Source organism: Leptodactylus fuscus, chromosome 1, assembly GCF_031893055.1.
Source record: "Leptodactylus fuscus isolate aLepFus1 chromosome 1, aLepFus1.hap2, whole genome shotgun sequence".
Lineage (NCBI taxonomy): Eukaryota > Metazoa > Chordata > Amphibia > Anura > Leptodactylidae > Leptodactylus > Leptodactylus fuscus.
The window spans coordinates 26,966,279-26,994,020 of NC_134265.1; the positions used below are offsets into that span (position 1 = coordinate 26,966,279).

Genomic DNA, 27,742 nt, shown 5'->3' on the forward strand with positions numbered 1-27,742 from the left:
TCCGTGAACAGATAAAAACAAAAAAACCAAAAAAAAACCAAAAACATTATGGGATTTGGAAGGTGGAGAGTCAAAAACGAAAATCGAAGTATGCCTGTGGCGGGAAAGGGTTAATGGCTGTCAAAAAAAACCTGACGTCAAAAACGCCATAGTTGTGTGAATATGGCCTAAGAGTCGCCGTCACAAGAACTTATAATACGTGAAAAATCTGTTGTAAATAAATGTGCCTATAACTAGGTTGGGTTGCAGATAATGTCTCGTACACGTTGCTCTGTGCAGGATGAGGGCAGTTTTCCATTTATTACATGAATTATAATGAAGCAATGTAATCTATATGTAGACTAGACGCTTATTGTCACTTGTGGCAGCAATGAAAAGGTTAAATCGCCCTCCGTGAGGGACAGCTCTAGTATCCGCTCTCTGATTGGCTGCTTGGTCGCTCCAGTGTCTCGCATGCTGCGTTCCTATTGGTCTCCTGAGCTGTCGCTCTCCGGTTTGCTCCTCCTTCTCTGGACGCCTTATGAATGAGTCTATCTATCTATATAGGGACCCGACATCGGACACAACATGGAGCTCTCCTACCAGGCCATCAAGACGGCGGCCCAGACCCGAGAGGCGGTAAGGCGCCATATTGTTGTATGACGAGCCCTCATGGTCAGCGGGGGCGCTACTGAGCTCTACACCCGGGGGCTGTCAGGGCGGGCTGGGGCTTGTAGTCCCACAGATACCGCCGTGCTATAGGTCTCCTAGGACTCTCATGTTACTCCTATTTAGTTTCTTGTTTTCCCCGTATAAAGTTTCATTTGGTCGCCATGGTAACGTTGCCGGCACTTCCGGTCGCAGGCGTACGCATGCGCGTCCACGTGACGCTCCAGGAGTTGTCACCGAGTTGATAGCTCGCTTTTCTCTGGCTTTTACCCATAAATAGGATTAGACATTATATAACATAGACTCGTTTTAATAAACGTGCAGATCATTTTGCTGTTGTGACAGATAACAAGGGCCTGACTAATGCTCATTATGACTATTGTTTGCTCTAGTATGGACAATCCCTTGAAGGGTTGTCGCTTATAGTTAAAGGGTTTATTCCTACCTTATAAAGTGGTGGTATTTCATTAAAACATACCTCCCTACTTTTGAAGAACTGAAAGAGGGACAAAATGTGCGGCGCGCGTAATGCGCTGTGGCAAATTTAGCTCCACCCACTTTTATGTTGACTCTGCCCATTCTCATTCATTTTTCATGTGCCCCCAGACAGTATAATCCTCCTACAGTCATCCGTAAATTATTTGTCCCCCCTCCATCTCTGCCCCCAGATTCATGTCCCCCCATCTCTGCCCCAGATTCATGTCCTCTCCATCTCTGCCCCCAGATTCATGTCCCCCATCTCTGCCCCCAGATTCATGTCCCCTCCATCTCTGCCCCCAGATTCATGTCCTCTCCATCTCTGCCTCCAGATTCATGTCCCCTCCATCTCTGCCCCCAGATTCATGTCCCCTCCATCTCTGCCCCCAGATTCATGTCCCACATCTCTGCCCCCAGATTCATGTCCTCTCCATCTCTGCCCCCAGATTCATGTCCCCTCCATCTCTGCCCCCAGATTCATGTCCCCTCCATCTCTGCCCCCAGATTCATGTCCCTCCATCTCTGCCCCCAGATTCATGTCCTCTCCATCTCTGCCCCCAGATTCATGTCCCCTCCATCTCTGCCCCCAGATTCATGTCCCCTCCATCTCTGCCCCCAGATTCATGTCCCTCCATCTCTGCCCCCAGATTCATGTCCCCTCCATCTCTGCCCCCAGATTCATGTCCCCTCCATCTCTGCCCCCAGATTCATGTCCCCTCCATCTCTGCCCCCAGATTCATGTCCCCTCCATCTCTGCCCCCAGATTCATGTCCCCTCCATCTCTGCCCCCAGATTCATGTCCTCTCCATCTCTGCCCCAGATTCATGTCCTCTCCATCTCTGCCCCCAGATTCATGTCCCTCCATCTCTGCCCCCAGATTCATGTCCCCTCCATCTCTGCCCCCAGATTCATGTCCCTCCATCTCTGCCCCCAGATTCATGTCCTCTCCATCTCTGCCTCCAGATTCATGTCCCCTCCATCTCTGCCCCCAGATTCATGTCCCCTCCATCTCTGCCCCCAGATTCATGTCCCCTCCATCTCTGCCCCCAGATTCATGTCCCCTCCATCTCTGCCCCCAGATTCATGTCCCCTCCATCTCTGCCCCCAGATTCATGTCCCCTCCATCTCTGCCCCCAGATTCATGTCCCCTCCATCTCTGCCCCCAGATTCATGTCCCTCCATCTCTGCCCCAGATTCATGTCCCCTCCATCTCTGCCCCCAGATTCATGTCCCCCCATCTCTGCCCCCAGATTCATGTCCTCTCCATCTCTGCCCCCAGATTCATGTCCCCTCCATCTCTGCCCCCAGATTCATGTCCCCTCCATCTCTGCCCCCAGATTCATGTCCCCTCCATCTCTGCCCCCAGATTCATGTCCCCTCCATCTCTGCCCCCAGATTCATGTCCCCTCCATCTCTGCCCCCAGATTCATGTCCCTCCATCTCTGCCCCCAGATTCATGTCCCCTCCATATCTGCCCCCAGATTCATGTCCCCCCATCTCTGCCCCCAGTGTCATGCTGTCCTCTCCTTCATCTGCCCCCAGTTTCATGTCCCCCATCTCTTCCCCCAGATTCATGTCCTCTCCATCTCTGCCCCCAGATTCATGTCCCCTCCATCTCTGCCCCCAGATTCATGTCCCCTCCATCTCTGCCCCCAGATTCATGTCCCCTCCATCTCTGCCCCCAGATTCATGTCCCCTCCATCTCTGCCCCCAGTGTCATGCTGTCCTCTCCTTCATCTGCCCCCAGTTTCATGTTCCACCTCAATGTCTACACATAAAAACCACTTAAACTCACCTTCTCCTCGCTCCCCCGCCGCTCTCTCCGCGCCTCTCTCTCTCGCACACAGTTGTAGGTGCGATGTCATCACATCGCGTCTCCACAGCCACTAGCCGGTGTGCAGTGGCAAAGCAAGGAGCGCCGCTGTGTCAGCTCCTTGCTTTAGTCGCGTATGTGTTCAACTCAGATCTGCGTCCTCCATACCTCCCTCCATCCGGGCCCGCTGGACACGTCACCGAAATCGTGAATGTCCCGTGGAAATCGGGACGGTTGGGAGGTATGTTAAAAGGACACCAACCCTTCAGAGAGTATAGGGGGCAGCAGTGTTGGGGTCTCTTCAATATTTTTCCCTTGGAGTGGCGCCACTTCCATTTAGGGTATAGCGCGGCCCCATTGAAACGAGTGAGGACTTGTTGTATTCCCCTGTGCTGCGTCCCTTTCGTTTGCAGGATCGGTGGGGGCTCCAGAGGTTGGATTGTCGCCCATCATATCGTATAGTATGCCCTATGGATGTGTCATCACTTTATCAGGTTAGACTATCCTTCAAGGCGGTATTTGCACTGCGCTTCTTGGTGAAAATTTGACAACAACCTTATCCATAGTCCCCACTGAGCTTATTGGAGGGTAAAAGAGTGTCCTTATGGTCTGTATTGGTCGCACACAGATCTTTACAAACTTACATTTGGGTTGGTGTACAGCGCCTGGCGCCATCTCTGCGCTGCTGTTTCTCTGCCATTGTTCTCTTCGTTTTGTGTTGTAGCAAGTATACGGCGATATTCACACCATAGGTTTATTGTGCTACAGGTCCTTACATGGCCTAGTAGTATTAAGGATCCTATCTATACTGCTAGTTTATGTGGATTTAAGACTTTTCCTAAATGCATTGCTTTATCAAAACTGCTTTGTTTCGCCGCTATCCTAATTTATTCACTTCATTGTTTACACTCCGTTTCTATGGCGCTTGGGATTATCTGCTCATTTCCCAAGTGATGTAGCTGCCTGCTCTCAGGGGGGGGGGGGAGCTCTGAGCTGTTTGTGTCTGATAAGTAGCGGAGCTTCTCAGATAGGGGAGGTGAGAGCTCCGGGATTTCTGAGCTCTTATCAGTCGGTTTAATTGAATTTGAATGATAAAGGCTGAGAGGGAGTCCGTTACCTCTGTATGTAATGCAAACTGACTCAAATCCAGCTCTGCTACATCAGCTTCACACTGTGGTAATTCATTTACAACCAATCCCGTGCAAGTGAAACCCCGCCCACCAATGTGCAGAGAAAAGCAGGAAGTGAAGAAAGTACAACAGCCTGCAGGTTAGTAAACAAGCGTCATGGGAATACCCCTTTAAGACTGGACCTAGTGTAACTGTGTCAGCAGCGGGCATCTAACCATTGGGACGCTGGCAACTGTTCTATGCTACTTTGTTTCCTTAGGCATTAGAGGGGCCTCACTTACCGATCCTGGCTCCCGATCACAGCCGCCTCCGCAGAAGGCCATGAGCAAGAGTGGGGATCGGTAAGTAAATCAGGCCCATTACCTGATGGGGATACCCCAGCAGGTAACAGCCTATTTAAAAAAAATCAGGGTCCTGCCAGGCCCCTTAATATCCTGGGCCCTGTGACAGCTGCTACCCCAGTATGTAGCTCAGCCCCATTCAAGTGAATAGGGCTGAATGGCAATACCAAGCACAATTATTCTCCAATGTCAGTAGAGGCCGAAGTGATTGTCTGAACATTGTGGTCACATCTGATAGGTGGGGTGTTGGCTGTGTAAACTTACGTCATTATTTTACTTCTATATCGCCATCACGTTCTGCAGCGCTTTACAGATATTATCAACTATTTCACCATCTAGAGTTCACAATCTAAATTCCCTATCATTATGTCTTTGGCACACAAACATGGGGAGAACATACAAACTCCTTGCAGATGTTGTTCTTGGCGGGATTCATACCCAGGACCCCAGTGGTGTGAGGCTGCAGTGCTAACCACTGAGCCACCATGCTCAAGATTTTGGTCCTGTAAAACCCCTTTGGGTCAGGGGCGCATGGAGTACTGTCAGGTGGTGTGGGGGCCGGTGTAAGTTATACCTGCCATCTGAATGAATAGATTCCAGATTTGGCTCATGGGACCTCCTGAGATGTGGCAGCAAAAAAATATTGATGCCAGTCTTCCGTAACTTCCAGGGATCTAGTCCCTCACACAGTTCTTTGGAACCTGATTCTCATAATTTTTGTCCCGCTGTAAAATATGTCCAAGGATGCAATACAGAGAGTGACCACAGGGGGCTCCCCCTCCCCTCATGGGATCTTTTTCTCAGGTTTTGTTGCCTCTTCACGTGGGGCCGGGTTCTTTGTGCTCCTGTTAGAGCGTAGCCTGGCTACATGACCACGGCCGCTATTGTCCCCTGACCGTCACCTTGAGCCTCTGCTAATCCTTAACATTTGCAAGTGTTGTTTTTTATTGATTCTATGACAAGAGACAAAGGCGACTAGAACGCTAAAAGGTTGTGTGTGGTGACGCAACACAGTCCCATTCATTTAGATGGCTCCAGCGATACCTCCGGTATGTGTCCGTCACTGCATTGGATGCCTAGTCACTATAGAATACATTATATACACTATGTGATCAAAAGTATCCAGACACCCCAAAACAGACGTTTTTCCTATTAGGTGCATTGTGCTGCCCCCTACTGCCAGGTCCTCCATATCAGCGACCTCAGTAGACATTAGACATCGTGAGAGAGCAGAATGGGGCGCTGCGGAACTCACGGACTTCGAACGTGGTCAGGTGATTGGGTGCCACACATCACGCAGGTCAATGCCAAACGACGCCTTGCTTGGTGTAAGGAGCGTAAACGTTGGACAATTGAACAGTGGAAAAACGTTGTGTGGAGTGACGAATCACGGTACACAATGTGGCGATCCGATGGCAGGGTGTGGGTATGGCGAATGCCCGGTGAAGGTCATCTGCCAGCGTGTGTAGTGCTAACAGTAAAATTCGGAGGCGGTGGTGTTATGGTGTGGTGGTGTTTTCCATGGAGGGGGCTTGCACCCCTTGTTGTTTTGCGTGGTACGATCACAGCACAGGCCTACATTGATGTATTAAACACCTTCTTGCTTCCCACTGTTGAAGAGCAATTCGGGGATGGCGATTGTATCTTACAACACGATGGAGCACCTGTTCATACTGCACAGCCTGTGGCGGAGTGGTTACACCACAATAACATCTCTGTAATGGACTGGCCTGCACACAGTCCTGACCTGAATCCTATAGAACACCTTTGGGATGTTTTGGAACGCCGACTTGGTGCCAGGCCTCACCGACCTACACCGATACCTCTCCTCAGTGCAGCACTCCATGAAGAATGGGCTGCCATTCCCCAAGACACCTTCCAGCACCTGACTGAACGTATGCCTGTGAGAGTGGAAGCCGCCATCAAGGCTAAGGGTGGGCCAACACCATATTGTATCCAGCATTACCAATGGAGGGCGCCACCAACTTGTAAGTAATTTTCAGCCAGGTGTCCGGATACTTTTGATCACATAGTGTATATATCACACTCATCCACAAGGCTCTCCATAATGCCACACCTCCCTACATTTCCTCCCTCATCTCTGTCTACCGCCCAACCCGTGTTCTCCGCTCACTCCATGACCTAACACTTACATCCTCTATTATCAGAACCTCCCACGCTCGTATACAGGACTTCTCCCGAGCTGCACCACTTCTCTGGAATGCTCTACCCCAGACAATCAGATTAATTCTAACTTCTACTGATCTGAGCGCATCCTAAAGGCACACCTTTACAAACAGGTCTATTATAATTCCTAATCTTACACTTCAGTTACTTTCCTTTGTTCATGCACCCCTCACTATCCCACTGGACGTGATGCCTTTATCTGAGTGCAACCCTGTATGCCAAGGCACCTTGGATCTCTTTGTAAATGGGCACCACAGAGACCCGGTGATAATGTCCATGATCAGTGCCCAAACTAATTTCGGGCAATATGATGATGCCTCGGTCAAGGCTGTTTTAATCACCATTTTGGTGCGGATTGCTTCCCCTTCAGAACGAAATTCGGAAGCAGTGATCCTATTGAAGGTTCCGAAAATTGTCATTATGAGACTTCTACCTTGTTTCTCCGAAAATAAGACAGTGTCTTATATAAATTTTTGCTGCTAAAGACGCTCTAGGCCTTATTTTCAGGGGAACAAAAATGAACAAAAATTCACATTCAAATCCCAAAACAGAAGGGCGTTTCTGATAATCAGTCGGGAACGCCCTTCGTCCATAGCGCTGTACCGTCATGTCAACGTCATGGCTGGGCGATAAGCAGTGACCCCTCTCACAGTACTGCGCAATAGATGCTACTGTGAGAAAGGACGTTCCTGACTGTCTGCCATGTCTGCGGTCATTTTCTTGTGGCTGCTTACACAGTACGCTCGTGTCAGCGGCCACAAGAAAATGGCTGCAGGCATGGCAGAGCCGACTGCGCATGCCTCCCATTTAAAGCCAGAAGAAGCCGTCTGAAGAACACGTCGCGGAGAGGGCGTTCCAGAAGAAGAAGAGGCCGTCGCTGGAGAGTTCTCTCGCTGCATTGGAGACGCCCCCAGTGGTATTTGAGCGCTGAGGCCCGCCCCCAGTGCTGCAAGAGAACTCATTTACATATTGACAAAAACGGGATTTTAGGCGAACAGCGGCGCGGAGACGACAACGAAAGGTAGGAGAAGAATAGCCTTTCTTAAAGGGATTCTACCATTAAAACATTTTTTTTTCGTGGATAAGACGTCGGAATAGCCTTTAGAAAGGCTATTCATCTCTCACCTTTAGACGTCGTCTCCGCCGCGCCGTTCCTTAGAAATACCGTTTTTTACCGGTATGCAAATGAGTTCTCTCGCAGCGATGGAGGTGGGCCCCAGCGCTCAAACAGCAATGAAGACATCCCCACCGCTGCCAGAGAAGTCTCCAAGCACCACCTCCTTCTTCATCTGCCACGTCATCTTCAATGCCTTCTTCCAGTGCAGGCTGGTAACTTCGAGCAGAGCAGACTGCGCAGGCGCACAGGTCATGGGAAAACGGCCGCTTGCACAGTATTGTTAGCAACCATTTTCCCATGGCATGTGCGCCTGCGCAGTATGCTCTGCTCTGCTTGGTTATGAGCCTGTGCCGGAAGAAGACTTTGAACATAAGGAGGCGGTGCTTGGAGACACTTCTCTGGCAGCGGTGGGGATGCCCTCATCGCTGTTTGAACGCTGGGGCCCGCCCCCATCGCTGCGAGAAAACTCATTTACATACCGGTAAAAAACGGTATTTCTGAGGAACTACGCTGCGGAGACCACGTCTAAAAGTAAGAGACGAATAACCTTTCTAAAGACTATTCCGACGTCTTATCCACAAATAATAAAAAGTTTTAATGGTAGAATCCCTTTAAGGCTATCGAGAAAAAATGCGGTTTTAATGATAGAATCCCTTTAACGGAAGGGCCTGCAACGGAATACGCATCCAGCCCATATAGTTGTGATGTCAGGGGTTCACATACTTCTTATTTACTACACATATTAACTGACTACATGGTAAGTGATTTCTATTCAAGAGGCTTTTCAATGTTTCTTTGCTCTTATTTCGGCTGCGCCTCTCCGGCCTCCTCTCACGTCTCCAGTTAATAAGCAGCGCTCAATGACTGCCGCACTTAACACTTTAATTACTTTTTTTTTTTTTAGATTTCTTGGCCTTTTCTGCCTATTTTTCCCTCGCACTAATTATTTGTAGCAGTTTCCTTAATGGCCTCATTCTCCGCCATTAGTTTTTATACGTATTATCTTAGTTAACGCTCAGGCGTATTACCGTCTATTTGCTGGGTAATAATGGCCGCTCTTTTCAGGCTCATTTAACTCTGATTATACAGTAGCCCGGATGAGATCCTTATAGTGCAGCTCTGTGTACAACCCCTTGAAGTTTCTGCTGCTGTCAAGTTGGTATATACTTAAAGGGATTGTCCACTTTAGACTGATGCCTGTATATGAATAAGAGCTTCCATTACTATGTGTCCTTAAAGGTGAAGTCGCCCACTTCCATTCTGCTGGCTGCCTGGGTTGTATAGGATTGGGGCGATTAATTAAGAAATAACCAAAACTGACGCGATTTTGTCTATCTGAACAAAAACTGCTATTATACACTGGGGTCTCTTTTGACCCTAGGAAATAATGAGTAGGTAGCCCCAAAGGGGTGAGCAAATATAAAAAAAAAGTATTACTCACCTCTCCCGGGCTCCGGCGTGACTTCCCGCTGGCTCATGTCAAGGAGTGCTGAGGCCTGCCCTTGTGTCTTTGCCTCAGAACGCCATGTGACGCTGAGACCCAATCACAGGCTTCAGCAGGGAGTCACGCCGGAGCCCAGGAGAGGTGAGTAACACAGTTTTTTTTCAATTGAACCTTATTCTCTGGGGTTTGAAGAGACTCCGAGTATAATAGCATTTTCGTTTCAACTGTGATTGGTTCGAACGAAACTACTGGGTGAACCTCGCAGACAAGTCTTGTGACGTTCACCCATCACTGTAAAAGGGGCGCGGGGGGAACGCCAGCCCTTGTTATATGGATGGCGCTCCCATTCATAACATGGTGGCTGGAGCATCTTATGACCTCATCTCTTGGGCTCCTTCACTCCTTCTAGAAGGAGTGCAACATATGGTCCACCAGCCAGCGCCAGGTTATGGGTAGGAGCACCATCCCCACAACAGGGAGCAAAAGAAAACGGCGCCGAGGGGTCAGAACCCCCACATAGTGACAGCTATTTATATACACACATCAGTCTAAAGTTAATGTAAAGTGGACAACCCTTTAACATGCAGGAGTCTAGATAAGTTGGTTGATCTATTTTATCTGAATGATCTTGTTTTTCTATAGGATGAACAGCGGACGGAGGCTCGGAGGAAGAACCTGCTCATACTCATCATGCATTACCTGCTGCAGGAGGGGTAAGTATTTAGGGTTACACCCAGATGGCGGAAATCTGCTGTAAAATAAATCTGCACCATCAATTGACATCTCTAGGTTCTTCCCACTAGAGAGATTTCTTCTCTGTCCACAGGATGGGGCATAAATGATGGTTGCTGGTGGTCTGTCTGCTCAGACCCCTCCACTGATCACCGAAATGGGGGTCCCCAAGTGCCCCTGTGAATCTAATGGGAATGGAGTGGCGACATGCGTTCTCAGTAGTGATAGGGTGGTCTTTTTTCACCGTGATTTCCTTAGTCGTCTGTTACAGTGTGTCAGGGCAGATAAAATTGCTGCTGGATTAGATACTTTTGCAGCGATTCCGTGAGGAGTCTTAGAGCGGGTTCACACCTGCGCCCGTGCCCGCTTTAGGCAATCCATTCGGTTTTCGTCTTCTGCCCTGAGAAACTGGATAGAGGACGGAAACCCGGCGGTCAATTCAATCACTTGAATGGGTTTGCAAAGTGAGTGTTTTGTGCCTATCTGTAGCTGTTCCTGACAACCAATATGGCCGCCATGACAAGACTGTTCACCATTGTCTCCTCACATCTGGGGCAGTACATTTCATGTCCTCTTATACAATGGCAGAACTCAGTAGTAACCTATCTACATGTATTCGGTCCACGTCCTACACCCTACAAATCTCCATTGTCTGATTTCCTCTCCTCCAGGTATGTGGATTCGGCAAACGCCCTAGAACAGGAAACCAAACTAAACCTGAGAAGACTGGAAGTCTGTGATAACATCGACCTGGAGACCATTCTCATGGAATATGAAAGCTACTATTATATTAAGTTCCAGAAATATCCTAAAATCACCAAGAAAGTTGGTGATAATGGTAAGTGCTAGGGAAGAGGGGGTTTCTGGATCAAGATATTGAGGTCAACAGATTGGTTTAAAGATGTTGTCCAGGACGTAGCAAACCTGGACGCTGATGACCTGTCTCAGCTGCAGTAGCACAACATGGCCACTATGCGATGTATGGCGCCATCTGCTTTTGCTTACACTATGTAGTTGTGGTGATCATGGGGGAGGGGGGGTTCTTAAGTCTGATGACCCGTCCTTAGGTTCCGCCATCAATATCTTAAGATGTTTTCCGGACTTCCCTGTGTTTTTCATATTGATGACGGAGCTATAGTATAGGGCAACAGTGTTTGATTGGTGGGGCCCTCGCACAGATCAGCTGATTCAGGTCCAGATGAATGAACATATATTTGCCATGTGTGAACATACCCAAGGTCTATGCTATGGGCTTACTATAGGATAAGAATTCGGAGAGGAATTTGTGGCAGTCTTCGTCTCAGATTCCTCTCCAAATTATGGCCCAATGGGACCTGTAGAAGAACTTTGGCTTTCTTTTGCGGATTTGCTGTTTGCTCACCGTTTAGCCTCCTCCATGGGTAATATCATGCAGGACACTATTAAACAAAAATGAAACATCCATTACTGCCTCCCATTCAAGTGAGGGAGTCACATACTACTTAAAGGGATCCTATCATTTACACGCAATTTTTTCTAAGTACAACGTCGGAGTAGCTGTAAGAAAGGCTATTCTTCTCCTAACTTTCGTGGTCTTCTCCGCGCCGCTGTTCGCCTGCAATCCCGTTTTTTCTCGGTATGCAAATTGGCTCTTTCGCAGCACTGGGGGCGGGCCCCAGCGCTCAAACAGCACTGGAGGCGGCCCTAGTGCTGCAAGAGAACTCTCTCCAGCGCCGCCTCCATCTTCTTCACCATCTTCTTCCGGCTGGGTCAAAATTAAACGCATGCACAAGTCGGCTCTGCCAGCGGGGCTCAGGCAGAGTTGACTTTATATGCGGGCGGCCATTTTTTTGGTGGCCGTCTGCTTACTTGAGCATGCGCAGTACTACTTGCGCATGTGTTTAATTTTGACCCAGCCGGAAGAAGACAGTGAAGACGACGTTATTGAAGAAGATGGAGGCGGCGAATGGAGAGAGTTCTCTCCCAGCATTGGGGACGCCCTCAGTGCTGTTTGAGCGCTGAGGCCCGCCCCCAGTGCTGCGAGAGAGATAATTTGCATACTGAGAAAAACCAGGATTGCAGGCGAACGGCGGCGCTGAGAAGACAACAAAAGGTAAGAGAAGAATAGCCTTTCCTAAGGCTACTCCTACATGGTACCTAGAAAAAAATTGCGTGCGAATGATAGGATCCCTTTAAGTAAAGGGGCATTCGCACAGAGTTTCCGTGCACTGATTCTGACGCCGAATTCGCGTCAGCATTCGTGCGGAAATAACGCCTCCCATTGAGTTTCATGGGTTCCATTTTCTGCACGGAACCCATTGAAATCAATGGGGAAAAAAAGCGCCTCCCATTGATTTCAGTGGGTTCCGCGCGGAAAACGGAACCCATTGAAGTCAATGGGAGGCTTTTTTTTTTCACGCATGGATTCTGACACAGATTTCGCGTCAGAATCCACGCCAAAATACTCCATGTGAATGCCCCCTAAGTGAATTCTGAAGCAAGAAGAGGGTGTAGGTGCCGTACTTTAGGAGTCATAGTGCCCATATAATAGCTATGCAGTGTAGTGTTACTTGAGCACTGTGACACCTAAAATATTTGGCACGTATACTGTTATTTATTGATAGAATTTTTATTATTATTTATTTTATTTTATTTTTTTTGCAGATGCTAAAGTTTATGCAAAGCCTCGAAGTGGAGGAAGACTAAGAAGGTAAATCTTATGTCTTAGTTCTTAGTTTTACATCAAGGTTTAGTTCGGAGCCTCATCTAGATTCGGTCTAGTAAAATGATGGATCTCATAGTCAGTGGGAGGTGTCGACCACTTTCGGTGTCCGTCATGTGACAAGTCACACGTTGCTGCCATTTTTTATTCTCCCTTTGTCGACGACAGCACCCTTATTGGAAATCGTACGCAAATGTGAACCTAGCCCAAATCAGTCGTATGACGTTCCGTTATCTCTTTTCACCCTTTTATGTTCATAGGCTATATTCTATCTCTCGCTTGCAGTGTGCAGGCCTATGACGAGGGCAGGGTCCTCAGTGCAGTGCAGAGTATTTCAGGAAAATGTCCTGGCTTGTGGCTTCCCATCACCGCAAGCCTAATGTCAAACTGTGTTTCTCTAAGGCTAGGGCTACATGGCGACATGTGTCTGTGTAATAATAATAGGAAATTGTCACCAGAAGAGGTTTTTAAACATTTTCCATGTTATTTTCTATAGTTTAATCTTCATTCCTAAAAACACTGCAATTCTGACTCTGGCCACTAAGCCAAATAATATGCTGGTACTTCCTGTTTTTTGAAGGAGATTCCTTTTCAGCAACCACCTCTCTTACACCACACGGATGATCACAGCTATCACGAATATATGCAGATAAGAGACAGAATTCACCAGTCACAATAGAGGATTTCACGGCTTATTTTGGCCTCAGGTCACAGAGTATTCCTATAAAGCTCTCCCAAAGAAGTCAAGAGTCTGCTCCAGGACATTGTGTGTATGGCCCATGGTTTGTCTCCATTGGACAGGACATCACAAACAATTTTAGGCTTAGTGGCAAGAGTTGGAATTGCAAGATTTTTAAGTACAGATGACATTTATAAAACAAGACCACATTTACTATACTTTGGTGTGATGTGTTAGCTCAGCCTTGCACCATGCAGTCTTATGGATAGAAAATATCGAAGCTAAATAGTTACGTATAGACTACAATGTGCACAGACCTGATGCATTCATCTCCTTCCTATCCTCAGAACACCCAGTAATTCTTCCCAGGGTCTTCCGAGAATCACCAACCATAATATCATCCAACGCCCGGTGTCCAGAACATACCCAAGGATGGCAGAAAGAGCGTCAAACAGAGAAAACTCCAGACAGGTAAAGTCATGAGGGGGCGCTGCAGGCATGTTTGGATCACAATAAAGGGAATCTGAGTATTTGGGACACTAAACCACTCACAGGCCCTTATGGATGGGCCCTGTAATAAAGTCATCCATGCCCACAATAAAAATAAATAAACCTTTATACTCCCCTACTGCTGTGCTCCTTGTAGCAGCACAGTTCATCAATGAAGTGAGAGAACTACACCTTGGCTTCAGTGCACATGTCCCGCAACTCCGGCACGGCCTTGGCTTCAGTGCACACATCCCGCACGTCCTTTGCTTCAGTGTGCATGTCCCGCACTTCAGGCACGTTCTTGGCTTCAGTGCGCATGTCCTGTATCTCCAGCACGTCCTTGGCTTCAGTGCGCATGTCCCTTACTTTCGGCACGTCCTCACCTTCAGTGCGCATGTCCCGTAACTCCGGCACATCCTCAGCTTCAGTGCGCATGTTCTGTATCTCTGGCATGTCCTTGGCTTCAGTGCGCATGTCCCTTACCTTCGGCACGTCCTTGGCTTCAGTGCGCATGTCCCGTACCTCCGGCACGTCCTTGGCTTCAGTGCGCATGTCCCGTACCTCCGGAACGTCCTTGGCTTCAGTGCGCATGTCCCGTACCTCCAACACGTCCTTGGCTTCAGTGCGCATGTCCCGTACCTCCGGCACGTCCTTGGCTTCAGTGCACATGTCCCGCACTTCCGGCACGTCCTTGGCTTCGGTGCGCACGTCCCCTACCTCCGGCACGTCCTCAGCTTCAGTGCGCATGTCCCCTACCTCCAACATGTCCTCGGCTTCAGTGCGCATGTCCTGTATCTCCGGCACGTCCTTGGCTTCAGTGCGCATGTCCCGCACCTCCGGCACGTCCCTGGCTTCAGTGTGCATGTCCCTTACCTCCGACACGTCCTCAGCTTCAGTGCGCACGTTCCAGACCTCCGGCACGTCCTTGTCTTCAGTGAAGAACTGCGCAAGCATCGGGAGCACCAGAGGTGAATCCAATGAGACTCTTCTCTCCTAAACCTGCAGTCTATAAAGACCTGTGGGTTTTATGTCCCAAATCGACCTGACATGTTCCCTTTACGTCTGTTGTGTTTACAGTGTTTATTGGTGAGGTCTGTTCTGATGCTCAAAACTGCCTGGAGAAAGTGAAAACTCTGGACACTGCATTAGACAAGTGGGTGGGATCTGATCGGGTACAAGGACTTTCTGGTATTTTTGGTGTTTTTACATTTAATTTTTGCCTTGTTTTGCAGGAGAATGGTAATAACAGTCCTACGGAGGTCTCAGAATTTGGATTGAATGTTTCCTCTATGAATAAAAATGGCGGAGGAGAAGGCGTTTCGCAAAAACGGGTCGGTAACAATCATAGACGCAATACATAGCCACACAAACCAATATACACATATAGAAAATCATCTGATATTCTGAATTGCAGAGCTATAGGTGACATCAGTGTCTGAGCGGTGCCGCTCCAAATTCTGTGACCTCTACCGGACCCGCCGGGCACTAGAATAAGGTGTCATGGCCGGCCTGTTATAGTAATCCCAGCTTGTAAAGTGATGACATATTGCTAGGATAAGTAGGGGATCAACCTCTGGGCCTCGACTAATCCGGAAAAGTAATGAGGTGCAGTGTTGGGGTTCACTGTTAAACCTTGACTGCACTTAATTTTAAAGTGGTGCTCACACCCACATCCGAGGGGGAACCAAAGCGCCCATAGAGGTAAATGCATAATGGATTGCACTCCACTGTATCATTTTAATTACATCCAAATCAGCAAAACGACTTAGTCTGGGAATCTCCAGTTTGAGACCAAAGCCCCCGCCAAGCTAAAGGGGTTTTTCCACGAAGTAAAGTGGAAAGGGCCTGTCCGCGCTCCACATTCAACTTGACCGCATCCAGGATGAATGTTGGCAGAACTGGTGACGATTGGCGCTCCCATTCACTGGGTGCTATGTTTTTAGCGATCTCATGGAAATGAGGATGAAAACGGATTCATTACATTTTGTTTCATCGTACAGGGTCAGATAATTGACTTTCGTGGATTGATCCAGGACGCCATAAAGGGGGCTTCCAATGAAATCGCTATGAACACCCTGAACTACAATCCTGACCCTTCAGTAAGTTGGTGGAAGATACTCCTGAGTTTAAAGATGATATTAGGCCAGCTATACACATTAGATTTTGGATGACTGAGCTATGGCCGTCCGATCATTCATACAAACAACCACAATCTTAACACCGTCAGTCTGTACAAGTTGGCCAAACACTGGAATCTTTAGCCGACTGCTAGTCTCAAATATCTGGTATGGCCAGGCTTCCATCAGCAGACTACAGTAAAACATGCAGCTGGCCATCTATAAATTACCATTTAAAGGGATCCTATCATTGGATCCCTTTTCTTTCTCCCTAACACGTAGGAATAGCCTTAAGATAGGCTATTCTTCTCCTACCTTTAGATGTCTTCTCCGCGCCGCCGTTCGGTAGAAATCCGTGTTTTTTCTTCGGTATGCAAATGAGTTCTCTCACAGCACTGGGGGCGGGCCCAATGCTGCGAGAGAACTTTCCAGCAACGCCTCCATCTTCATCAGAACAGAGATCTAGAAAACCACGAGGAATTGGTACAGAAAGTATATCGAAAAATCTTCTAACTTTTCATTACACAAAGAATAACTTTTATTTGCTAGAAACTGTAAAACCCATCTATGTATTTTGTAATAATTCCATTAAATTATAGATATTAACTCTTTACTTTCTAGGAAAGATTACTCAAGCCGGTCAGCGCTTTTCTTGGTACCAACAGCGAGATGAGGGAACTGGCTGCCGTGATAAGTCGGGTGAGTTTAATTTTTCTTCCTGTTATAGTATTAGAGACTAGAGTTTATAGGGATTTGTACCATTAGGGGAAGACCTTATTAGGTCCTGGGCGCATGGAGAATTTCAGACCGAAAAATCCAGTTCATACGTCTGCCAGATTTCCTGGAACAAACTCTGTCAGGTTACCCGGACTCCCTGCATCTAGAGATTTATGATGCCAAGTGTCCTTGCCTCCTCGCTGCTCTTCTATCTCATACTATATACCAGGGGTCATCAAACTACGGCCCGCGGGCAACATGCGGCCCACTGAGGACATTTATCCGACCCGTGGGCCAACGCCTGGATCGCTCACTAACGGGAATCTGATTCCCTGATAGTGAGCAGATCGCTGCATGTGCAAATGCACATACAATCGAAAGCTATTAGTGTAGGCCACACAGATGTGGCCCACACTGACTGCCTAGAGTGACCTCTACCCCGATATAGGCACAATGACGCCATCACGCCTGCAGTCTGAAGGAGGAGGACACGCAGCGGCTCTTCATGGGTAAGTATAATAGCGTGTGTGTATGATTGTGTGAGTGTTGTACTGAGGAGCATATAATACAGTGGGATGGGGGTACTGAGGGACATATATTACTGTGGGAGGGGGTGTACTGATGAGCATATAATACAGTGTGGGGGGGTACTGAGGAGCATATAATACTGTGGGGCGAGGGTACTGAGGCACAGATAATACTGTTTGGGGGGGGCCGTACTGTGGAGCATATAATACTGTGGGGAGGGCCTGCTGTAGAGTGTATAATACAGTGGGGAGGCGCTACTGTGGAGCATATAATCTGAATTTTTTTTAAAACTATATTTCAGCCTTCCAGTGGTTTGAGGGTCAGTAAACTGGCCCCCTGTTTCAAAAGTTTGAGTTCCCCTGCTATATACAATAGTGGACAGTAGAGCTGGGGTGAGGCAGGAACTAGACATCGGATGAAATAGATGCCTCTTGGCTGTAAAATGGCCTTGAAAATCTCCATTTTTCACAGCTTTCCTGGACTCCTAACATCACAGATCACTAGATACAGGGAGTATGGGTCTCCTGTCACATGACCAAAGCTCTTCGGGTCACCCTGCAACTTCTTTCCTAATGTTAGTGAATAGAGTGGCTGCCCAGGGGTGGCAATGATACTCCATTCACTAACATTATTGAGTTGCAGGATGACCCAGTTTTTGTTTCGGGAGTCTCGGCCAGAATCTCTGTGTAGCCCCAGCCTTCTAGATTGTGCATTGGAGCCCATCTTTGTTACTCTTCCTGGAGAGGGGATATTTTGTGGATACCGTTGCTCGCATGACCTTGTTATTTCACAACCTGTAGCTCTGTATTATCTCTGTATACTCTATAACACCCATTGATACGTTTTCTGGGCCCATGACCCATGGATATATAGAACGCCTAGTGACATCCCTCGGGCCCCGCATTAGACTTTACACATTGTAATATTTCCCTATCTGGAGTTTTCCTTTAAGAACTCATTTCATCATGCAGCCTCCATAGACAGCACTAAATTCTATAAAAAAAAATGGTTTGTTTTTTATGGAAAATAAGATTTTTTTTTTTTTTACTTTTAGGACATTTATCTTCAGAACCCCAATGTAAGGTGGGATGACATCATTGGACTGGATGCAGCAAAGCGACTAGTGAAGGAGGCAGTGGTGTACCCTATTAGGGTGAGACATTGTCCTTATTTACTTCCAAATTCCAGCTACCACCTAATATGCCGCCCCTGCCACCTCTTGAGTCACCCTCTCCCTCATTGATTGTAAGCTCTTGCGACCAGGGCCCTCAATCCCATTGTGCAAATTGATTTCTTACTGTGTAATGTCTCATTTTGTCTGTACTTTATCCCTACGATTTGTAAAGTGTGGCGGCATAGGTTGGTGCTATATAATAACGTGTATTTGCCATTACTATGACCTTGTCATCATTTTGTTTCTGTTCTTGTCTGTAGTACCCACAACTCTTTACAGGAATTCTCTCTCCTTGGAAGGGGCTCCTGCTGTACGGCCCACCGGGTAATGTATAAGATGTTCATTGCCACAATATCATCAAACATCGTGCACCCTCTACAGGGAACACGGAAGATAGGAGTCTGTCTATAGATAAAGGCATGGAGTCAACCTTAAAGAGTACCTTTCACCGATTTGGGCACAGGCAGTTCTATATACCGCTGGAAAGCCAACAGTCCCCTGAATTCAGCGCACTGTCGGCTTTCCCGATCTGTGCCCCGGGTAAAGAGCTATCGATCCCGGTACCGTAGCTCTTCACCGTCAGAAGGGCATTCCTGACAGTCAGTCAGGTACGTCCTTCTTCACAGCAGCGCCTATCGCGCTGTACAGTGTGAGGGGAAGGAACGCCCCCTCCTTCTGCTCACAGTGCTCGTCCATAGACGTGTATTATCAGGAGGGGGGGAGGCGTTCCTCCCCGCTCACACTGTACAGCGCGATAGGCGCTACTGTGGAGAAGGACGTTCCTGACTGACTGTCAGGAACGCCCTTCTGACTGTAAAGCGCTACGGTACTGGGACCAATAGCTCTTTACCTGGGTCACAGACGGGAAAGCCGACAGTGCGCTGAATTCAGGGGACTGTTGGCTTTCCAGCAGTATATAGAACTGCCTGTGCCCAAACCCATGAGAGGTCCTCTTTAAGCTGGTCATATACAGAATATATTCAACTACAGACCTTTAGCAGAACCAGCGAAATTTGGTGGGAGCTGCATATAATGTGAGGTCTGTGGTGGGCATACACAAAACATTAACAGCAGATACTACTAAAATAATGTTTCAAAGTGAAATCCAGCAACTTCTTAAAAATCCATTATTTATTGAAAAACCAGATTAAAAATACACAGCAGAATCTCTCAGGCGACACTCCTTTGGTACAGAGGAAGAAAGGCACCTGACACGTTTCGGAAAGTGTTCCTTTCCTTTCCGAAACGTGTCAGGTGCCTTTCTTCCTCTGTACCAAAGGAGTATCGCCTGAGAGATTCTGCTGTGTATTTTTAATCTGGTTTTTCAATAAATAATGGATTTTTAAGAAGCCGCTGGTTGCTGGATTTCACTTTGAAACATTGTATGCCTAGGAGCGCCCCAGACCGAGGGGCTATTGTCGGGGTCGTAATCGACTATATCTTGGATCAATCAGTCAGTCCAAATTAATGAGCATATTTGTGCACAATTGCTAAAATGAGACAGACACCAAGTTCAGTTTCAAACCAGCTAGATGCTCCTTCACCCAGGTCAAGTCTGCACTGCTGGTGTTTATTCAAAGTTCACACACTTATATAACAAAGGAAAGGAGGGGTCAATACATAGTACAACAAAGCTTTGTCCAAAATCCTGAGTTGTCCAGATTCTGTTGGTTTCAGGCTTTTGATGTCCAGCCTTCCTTTGTCCACCCGGGCACCTCCTTGCTGTAACCTGAAGACTTCTGCCACGAGGCATGAAAGACAGGACATAAGCTCCATCTTAGATTCCAGTCTCCTTTGTTCAATACTATAGGCACTTAGTAGCAAGGAAAAATTAGTATTTGCAACACACAACATACACAATATAAAGTATAAAAATATTGATTCATGACCTGAGACTTGACACTATATCCGTGCACCACTGCCGATCCCAAAGGAATGTGAGTGACTTCTGGTCCATTATCATGAATATATGAACTTTATTTTGTCTAATCTGACAGTGGGCTGTATGTCCTTCCCTCTCCCCTTCCTCCTTTCCCTATTTATATTGTGATCTTCACTACTAAAATAAGCTGGATCTGCCAATGATCTGCAGAAAAATAGCCCGTGTATATGACCTGCTTTAGGCCTTATTCACATGCCCACATTTTGTGTGACGTCTGTGAAAATCACAAACTCTATGTGAACCCATTTATGGGTGCATGCAGACCTCCATTTGTATCCCATGGACCACTGGAGACTTACTCTACTTTTGGTCCGTTTAACCTGACCACAGAGTTCCCATAAAGTGTGAAAATCACAAATTGCTGTCTGTTTTTCAGAGACATTAGTAAAGTATAGGAAATGTAAAATATGGATCAACGTTGGCAGCAAACGACACCTAAGCGTCTGTCCACACAACATTTCCTGGCAAATCTAGCCAACTTTGACGGAAATCGACCAATTTAAGGTTTATGGACCGTCATAAACGCTAAAGGGTTTGCAGATCCCATTGATATTGGCCGAGTCTGTCAACAAATTTTCACATTTAGGGTGCATTCACACTGAGTAAACGCTAGCTTATTCTGAACGTAAAACACGTTCAGAATAAGCGGCGTCTAAAGCAGCTCCATTCATTTCTATGGGAGCGGGGATACGAGCGCTCCCCATAGAAATGAATGGGCTGCTTCTTTCACTCCGTGCAGTCCCATTGAAGTGAATGGGGAGTGCCGGCGTATACGGCAAGCTCTGCTCATGCCGGAGCGTACACGCCGGCACTCCCCATTCACTTCAATGGGACTGCACGGAGTGAAAGAAGCAGCCCATTCATTTCTATGGGGAGCGCTCGTATCCCCGCTCCCATAGAAATGAATGGAGCTGCTTTAGACGCCGCTTATTCTGAACGTGTTTTACGTTCAGAATAAGCTAGCGTTTACTCAGTGTGAATGCACCCTTAGGAGCAAAGACCCTGTAAAAATACTTGGTCTTTTAGGAAATCTCACAAGGCCAAGATCGTGAACTACTTTCCTTTCCGCATGTTCCATGTGGAAAGACCATTCAGAAAGCACATGGACCCCATTATAGACTATGGGGTCTGTGTGCATTCACTGCACACCGCTTGCCAATGCATATTTTATGTATTGTGTTTTAGGCACAGGAAAGACCCTGCTGGCTAAAGCCGTGGCCACAGAATGTAACACCACGTTTTTCAACATCTCTGCCTCTACAATCGTCAGCAAATGGAGAGGGGATTCGGAGAAACTTGTGCGGGTAGGAACATTGCTGACCCCGGTATTGTTACAGCATTGCTGTATAAACTCGACCTGTGTGTTGTCTGGATTTACTGGCCTGAACAGTGTGTGTGTGTGTGTATATATATATATATATATATATATATATATATATATATATATATATATATATATATATATATATATATAATCTACTGGCCTGAACTGTATACATATACATATATATATATATATATATATATATATATATATATATATATATATATATATATATATATATAGTTATCTGTGGTGTTTTTTCCAGGTTTTATTTGAGCTTGCCCGATACCACGCTCCGTCTACCATTTTCCTTGATGAACTTGAATCGGTGATGAGCCAGCGAGGAGCAGGACCAGGGTCAGTAGTAGTCTACGTACATATACACACAGGGCAGGACGGCTACCTCCTAGATATAAATGGAGCGCTGGCCACATGTGCACCCACATGGAGCATTCAAGGGAACTTTAGGGTTCCTGTCCACTGGCGGTCACAACGATCAGACCCCCAGTGATATACCGTTGATGGGAAGTGCCATTTGTGGTATAACCCTTTTAACAAAATATTGACCATTTTTCTAATCTATTTTCCAGATCTCTGTTTGCTGTCAGTGACTGGTTGCATTTAGTACATAGCTAGTACATAGCCGATCCGAACAGCACGCTCGCATAGAAATGAATGGACGTAGCCGGCACGCGGGGGGTTAAGCGGCCGTCCACCGTCAAAGTGGAAGTACCAGGTGCATCCATTCATTTCTATGGAGCGTGCTGTTCGGATCGGCTGATCCGAACAGTACTCACTCATCTCTGATCAGCACATATCTCTCTGACACTTTGTATGTATCAGTCTGGGTTAAGGGGATATCGTCACTCCTTAGGGAGAGACCACCATGTAGGTGTGTGGAGTCTTATTAAGCCATACACGCTCCACTGAGGGATCATGGGAAGAATATACAAATCTGATGTTAAAGGGAGCGCCCCCTAGTGGACTGCATGATTAAGGCACTGTTTTCCTATTTACATCATGGAAGACAGATTTGTATATTCTTCCTATGTATCAGTCAGCTCACATTTCTAATAACACACTCATGCCATTTTGGTAGCGCGTGTACAATACAGTCTACGTCCTCCGTTTCTTATGGCGTCGCACTTCTTCCCGGCAGAGGCGAGCACGAGGGAAGTCGCAGGATGAAAACAGAACTGCTGGTTCAGATGGACGGCTTGTCCCGATCAGACGACCTGGTTTTTGTTCTCGCCGCCTCCAATCTCCCTTGGTAAGAGCTTATGGCGGTGGAGCGGTGCGAGCGGAGATCCGCAGATCAGCAGAAAGGGCCTTAGTTTTGCTTAAAACATTGAAAGATTAATTGTGATCTCTTCCCATCATGTTTATTCCTCAGAATAGAATATAATCTTTAATAACCTGGCCGCGGCGGCCATATGCCAGTATTTACCGAGCCTCCTCTAACTTTATACCCAAGTTATTTACTACGGTTTAGCTGAGAAGGGTTTTAACTTCCAAGTGTAAAGTACTTAAAGCTGCAGAAGTCCAGGCTAAATGTGGAGGGGGCGGCGGGCAATATAATCTGATTTATAGCCATGTACATATGTGAGATCTGATCTTCTGCTACCAGAGGGGGAGGGGATCTCAGCCGCCCTACAACCCTGATCATCTCTCGTAATCTTAAGTGGTGAATATACTTCCTATAAGGATCAGGGCCATGCTGTTTCTAAATGCAGAATATCGTTTGCTTACTTATATGGTTACCTTATGGTTAGAACGTTATTTTTGCAATAGGGTGCATGGATTAAAAGGGGTTGTAACCTCCCCCTTAGCCAAGCTGCAATACCACACACAGCCTGTGGACATATGGGGTGCTGTTTTTTGAAGAACATATCCCTTTTAATAATGAAAATGTGCTGTAAACACGGGATAGGGGGGTTTGTGTTACATCTATCTGATCTGCCATCGATCAGGGGAATGGGAGACTAAAAGTCCCCCTAAATCCTGCCTTGAATGAAGCCCCTATGTCCGTGCATGAACGGCGCTCTATTCACTGGAGTTTGCAGTCAGCAGTGAATGGAGCCATGGGTTGTGCAAGCCATTAACAGGGAGGATGCAGGGGGTCTTTTAACCCCCCGTTCTCTTGACTGCCGAGGGACCCAGTGGTCAGATCCCCATTGAGATATACAGTCCTATGAAAAAGTTTGGGAACCCCTATTAATCTTAATCATTTTTTGTTCTAAATATTTTGGTGTTTGCAACAGCCATTTCAGTTTGATATATCTAATAACTGATGGACACAGTAATATTTCAGCATTAAACCAAAATTTGACCGGTGCAAAAGTATGGGCACCCTTATCATTTTATTGATTTGAATTCCCCTAACTACTTTTTACTGACTTACTGAAGCACAAAATTGGTTTTGTAACCTCAGTGAGCTTTGAACTTCATAGCCAGATGTATCCAATCATAAGAAAAGGTATTTAAGGTGGCCAATTGCAAGTTGATCTCCTATTTGAATCTCCTCTGAAGAGTGGCATCATGGGCTACTCAAAACAACTCTCAAATTATCTGAAAACAAAGATTGTTCAACATAGTTGTTCAGGGGAAGGATACAAAAAGTTGTCTCAGAGATTTAACCTGTCAGTTTCCACTGTGAGGAACATAGTAAGGAAATGGAAGACCACAGGGACAGTTCTTGTTAAGCCCAGAAGTGGCAGGCCAAGAAAAATATCAGAAAGGCAGAGAAGAAGAATGGTGAGAACAGTCAAGGACAATCCACAGACCACCTCCAAAGAGCTGCAGCATCATCTTGCTGCAGATGGTGTCACTGTGCATCGGTCAACTATACAGTGCACTTTGCACAAATAGAAGCTGTATGGGAGAGTGATGAGAAAGAAGCCGTTTCTGCACGTACGCCACAAATAGAGTTGCCTGAGGTATGAAAAAGCACATTTGGACAAGGCAGCTTCATTTTGGAAACAAAAATTGAGTTGTTTGGTTATAAAAAAAGGCGTTATGCATGGCGTCCAAAAAGAAACAGCATTCCAAGAAAAACACATGCTACCCACTGTAAAATTTGGTGGAGGTTCCATCATGCTTTGGGGCTGTGTGGCCAATGCCGGCATCGGGAATCTTGTTAAAGTTGAGGGTCGCATGGATTCCACTCAGTATCAGCAGATTCTTGAGAATAATGTTCAAGAATCAGTGACGAAGTTGAAGTTACGCCGGGGATGGATATTTCAGCAAGACAATGATCCAAAACACCGCTCCAAATCCTCAGGCATTCATGCAGAGGAACAATTACAATGTTCTGGAATGGCCATCCCAGTCCCCAGACCTGAATATCATTGAACATCTGTGGGATGATTTGAAGCGGGCTGTCCATGCTCGGCGACCATCTAACTTAACTGAACTTGAATTGTTTGTCCAAAATACCTTTATCCAGGAACTGATTAAAAGCTACAGGAAGCGACTAGAGGCTGTTATCTTTGCAAAAGGAGGATGTACTAAATATTAATGTCACTTTTCTGTTGAGGTGCCCATACTTTTGCACCGGTCAAATTTTGGTTTAATGCATATTGCACATTTTCTGTTAGTACAATAAACCTCATTTCAATCCTGAAATATTACTGTGTCCATCAGTTATTAGATATATCAAACTGAAATGGCTGCTGCAAACACCAAAATATTTAGAACTAAAAATGATTAAGATTAATAGGGGTGCCCAAACTTTTTCATAGGACTGTATATAAAGTACTTATACCTCTACCTTCTGCTTGATTCACTCCTGGATTTGGCTCAAAAAAACCACAACAAAATCAGCAACATAAAAAGCTGCATTTTCGCAACGTGCGGCCTCAGCCTTGGCCAAAAAAATCCGCAGCCTCTCAGCTCGGTGTGTACCAACCCTCAATGAGCGCTCAACAGACTTCCTATATTGACTGGGCTGCATGATATGATAGTCACTTAAAGGCGCATCTATAATGACAACCTCTTTGTGGCAGGGAGCTGGATTATGCCATGTTAAGGCGTCTGGAGAAGAGGATTTTGGTGGATTTACCCAGCAAAGAAGCTCGAGAGTCCATGATCCAGCACTGGCTGCCACCAGTGAGCAATAGTGGAGGGGTGGAACTGAGAACCGAGCTGGAGTACAGCCTGCTGGGAGAGGTAAATACACGCCATTTTTTTGGACGTTATCAAGGTGGATTTTCAGCCCCTGCTTTGAAACATTCTTGAATCATGAAATGAATCAAAAATGTTTCTGGCATTGGCCATAATTCATACTGCCTGTTCTGCCCTGTGTGTAGGAGACGGAAGGTTACTCAGGATCTGATATCAAGCTGGTATGTAAAGAGGCCGCCATGAGGCCGGTGAGGAAAATATTTCACGCACTAGAAAATCACCAACAAGGTAAGGGAATGGGGGGTGGGGTGGGCTTTGTAAAAACTAAAAAACATTGAAAATGTAATAATAATTAAAAAAAAAAAAAAAGTCCCAGCTCTTCACTCCTACATTTCTCCTTTTCTTCCATTCTATTCTGTCTCCTATTAAATTTATTTTTATATTTTTCTAGCTGTAATTTTGAGTCTCCTTCCTCCTCCTCCTTAGTATTCTGTATCTGTCTGCAGCAGGAGCCTCCCCCCCCCCCCATTCTGTCTGCAGTAGTAGGAAAGTGAACAAACTTGACACAAATCAGTAATATAGAGCAAAGACCCTGGACCATATAGAACCAAAGTAGAGAAGTCCTGACTGTACTGCCATGTGACTAGAGTACTTTGGTTGTGATATAAAGCACCTGTTTAGCTCCAGCATCAGTCTGTGTTTCTTGCTCTCTGCCCTCCGATTTCCATAGACCTGAGTAATACGAGTCACGTGACCTGCAGTCCGTCTCGAAATGGACATAGTAATTAGAGATGAGCGAGTACTGTTCGGATCAGCCGATCCAAACAGCACGCTCCATAGAATTGAATGGATGCACCTGGTACTTCCGCTTTGACGGCGGCCGGCCGCTTAACCAACCGCGTGCCGGCTACATCCATTCATTTCTATGCGAGCGTGCTGTTCGGATCGGCTGATCCGAACAGTACTCGCTCATCTCTAATAGTAATGGTTGTCCGTTTATCAGAGGGAACTGCCTCATAACAGAAAGGCATTTTCCTCAGATAGGACTCTATTAAAAAGCTTGGAATTCCCTGTATTATTCATTTGTGCAAAGTTTGTTGAAAAGTTAGCGGCCATTTAAGCCGTGGCTACTTGACTAAGCACTGCCCCTTTAAGAGCCTGACCTGTCCAAACTGAAAAAGCAAAAAAAAAAAATGGCGGCGGGACAGTATACTAGGCCGCTGTCACTATCTGTAACATGCAGGCTCCGGGCCCTGGATCCAAGCGCTGCCTCCTTATGTGGAGGATGTGACCTCCGCATCTCCACCCCCTCCCCCCTAGCGACATATTTGCTGCTCAGTGAGTCCAAAAAGTCTAAGCCTGACTATTGTTTCAGGGAGCCAGGACTTGCCCGTCATCCATCTGGACACGGTAACGACATCGGATTTCCTGGAAGTTTTAGCGCACACAAAGCCGTCAGCCAAAAGTCTGGCCGAAAAATATAGCGCCTGGCAGAAAGAGTTTGAGTCCGTGTGAGAGAGGGAGGGATACGCCGGCGGACATTACTGCTGTACGGGGAACAGACTGCCCTCACCCCTAGAGCCCTGCTGGCTGCGTGACAGGGACACAAGGCCCGAGGCTTCTTACTCTGGTTATTATGGCACATTTTGCACTGTATGAACTTTTTCAAGACAACAGATAAATAAAATATTATTTTGCCGAGGCCTCAGGGCTGGATTTACAAGGGGGTAATAAGCTGGCCCCCGGATCCCACCATGCCAGGATGTACGCCATACACGTAGGGTCACAGATTTACAATGTGAAATTATGTTAATGGGGCAACTGGTATTGGAGTTTGTCTATACCAAAACAAAAGACAGTACTTGGATAGGAATTAGGGGTGGCACAGCAGCCCCATCCTCTGTATAGTGGTGGTTCCAGGAATTGCAGCGTGGTTCCTATTACTTGTGCTGCATTCACTCCCCATCATTTGCAGCTTCCAGCACCCTGTTCTGGGTGTCAGTCCTCTTTAGAGCACATACTGAGGACCTATCCTGTGAATAGATCATCAGTATGAAAAA

The 27,742-nt window shown here is 46.7% G+C and overlaps 1 protein-coding gene across 1 annotated transcript; it reads left to right on the forward strand.

The window, feature by feature from the left end:
- Positions 1–539: 539 nt before the first annotated feature.
- Positions 540–27,377, forward strand: KATNAL2 (katanin catalytic subunit A1 like 2). The gene is made up of 16 exons (XM_075262382.1): positions 540–618; positions 9,800–9,870; positions 10,561–10,727; positions 12,533–12,578; positions 13,617–13,740; positions 14,991–15,089; positions 15,759–15,857; positions 16,497–16,574; positions 18,175–18,273; positions 18,555–18,618; positions 21,422–21,540; positions 21,826–21,917; positions 22,720–22,830; positions 25,565–25,727; positions 25,868–25,970; positions 27,058–27,377. Exons 1-16 carry the CDS (start codon positions 568–570, stop codon positions 27,195–27,197), a joined length of 1,626 nt encoding a protein of 541 aa, XP_075118483.1. The 5' UTR covers positions 540–567; the 3' UTR covers positions 27,198–27,377.
- Positions 27,378–27,742: the final 365 nt, after the last annotated feature.

What these genes read in the sequence shown, in the direction of transcription:
- KATNAL2 (XM_075262382.1), top strand. Translation starts at nt 568, where the DNA reads ATGGAGCTCTCCTACCAGGCCATCAAGACGGCGGCCCAGACCCGAGAG. An exon ending in ACTACAATCCTGACCCTTCA is followed by an intron (nt 15,858 to 16,496) that starts GTAAGTTGGTGG and finishes TTTACTTTCTAG; the next exon opens with GAAAGATTACTCAAGCCGGT. An exon ending in AGTACAGCCTGCTGGGAGAG is followed by an intron (nt 25,728 to 25,867) that starts GTAAATACACGC and finishes CCCTGTGTGTAG; the next exon opens with GAGACGGAAGGTTACTCAGG.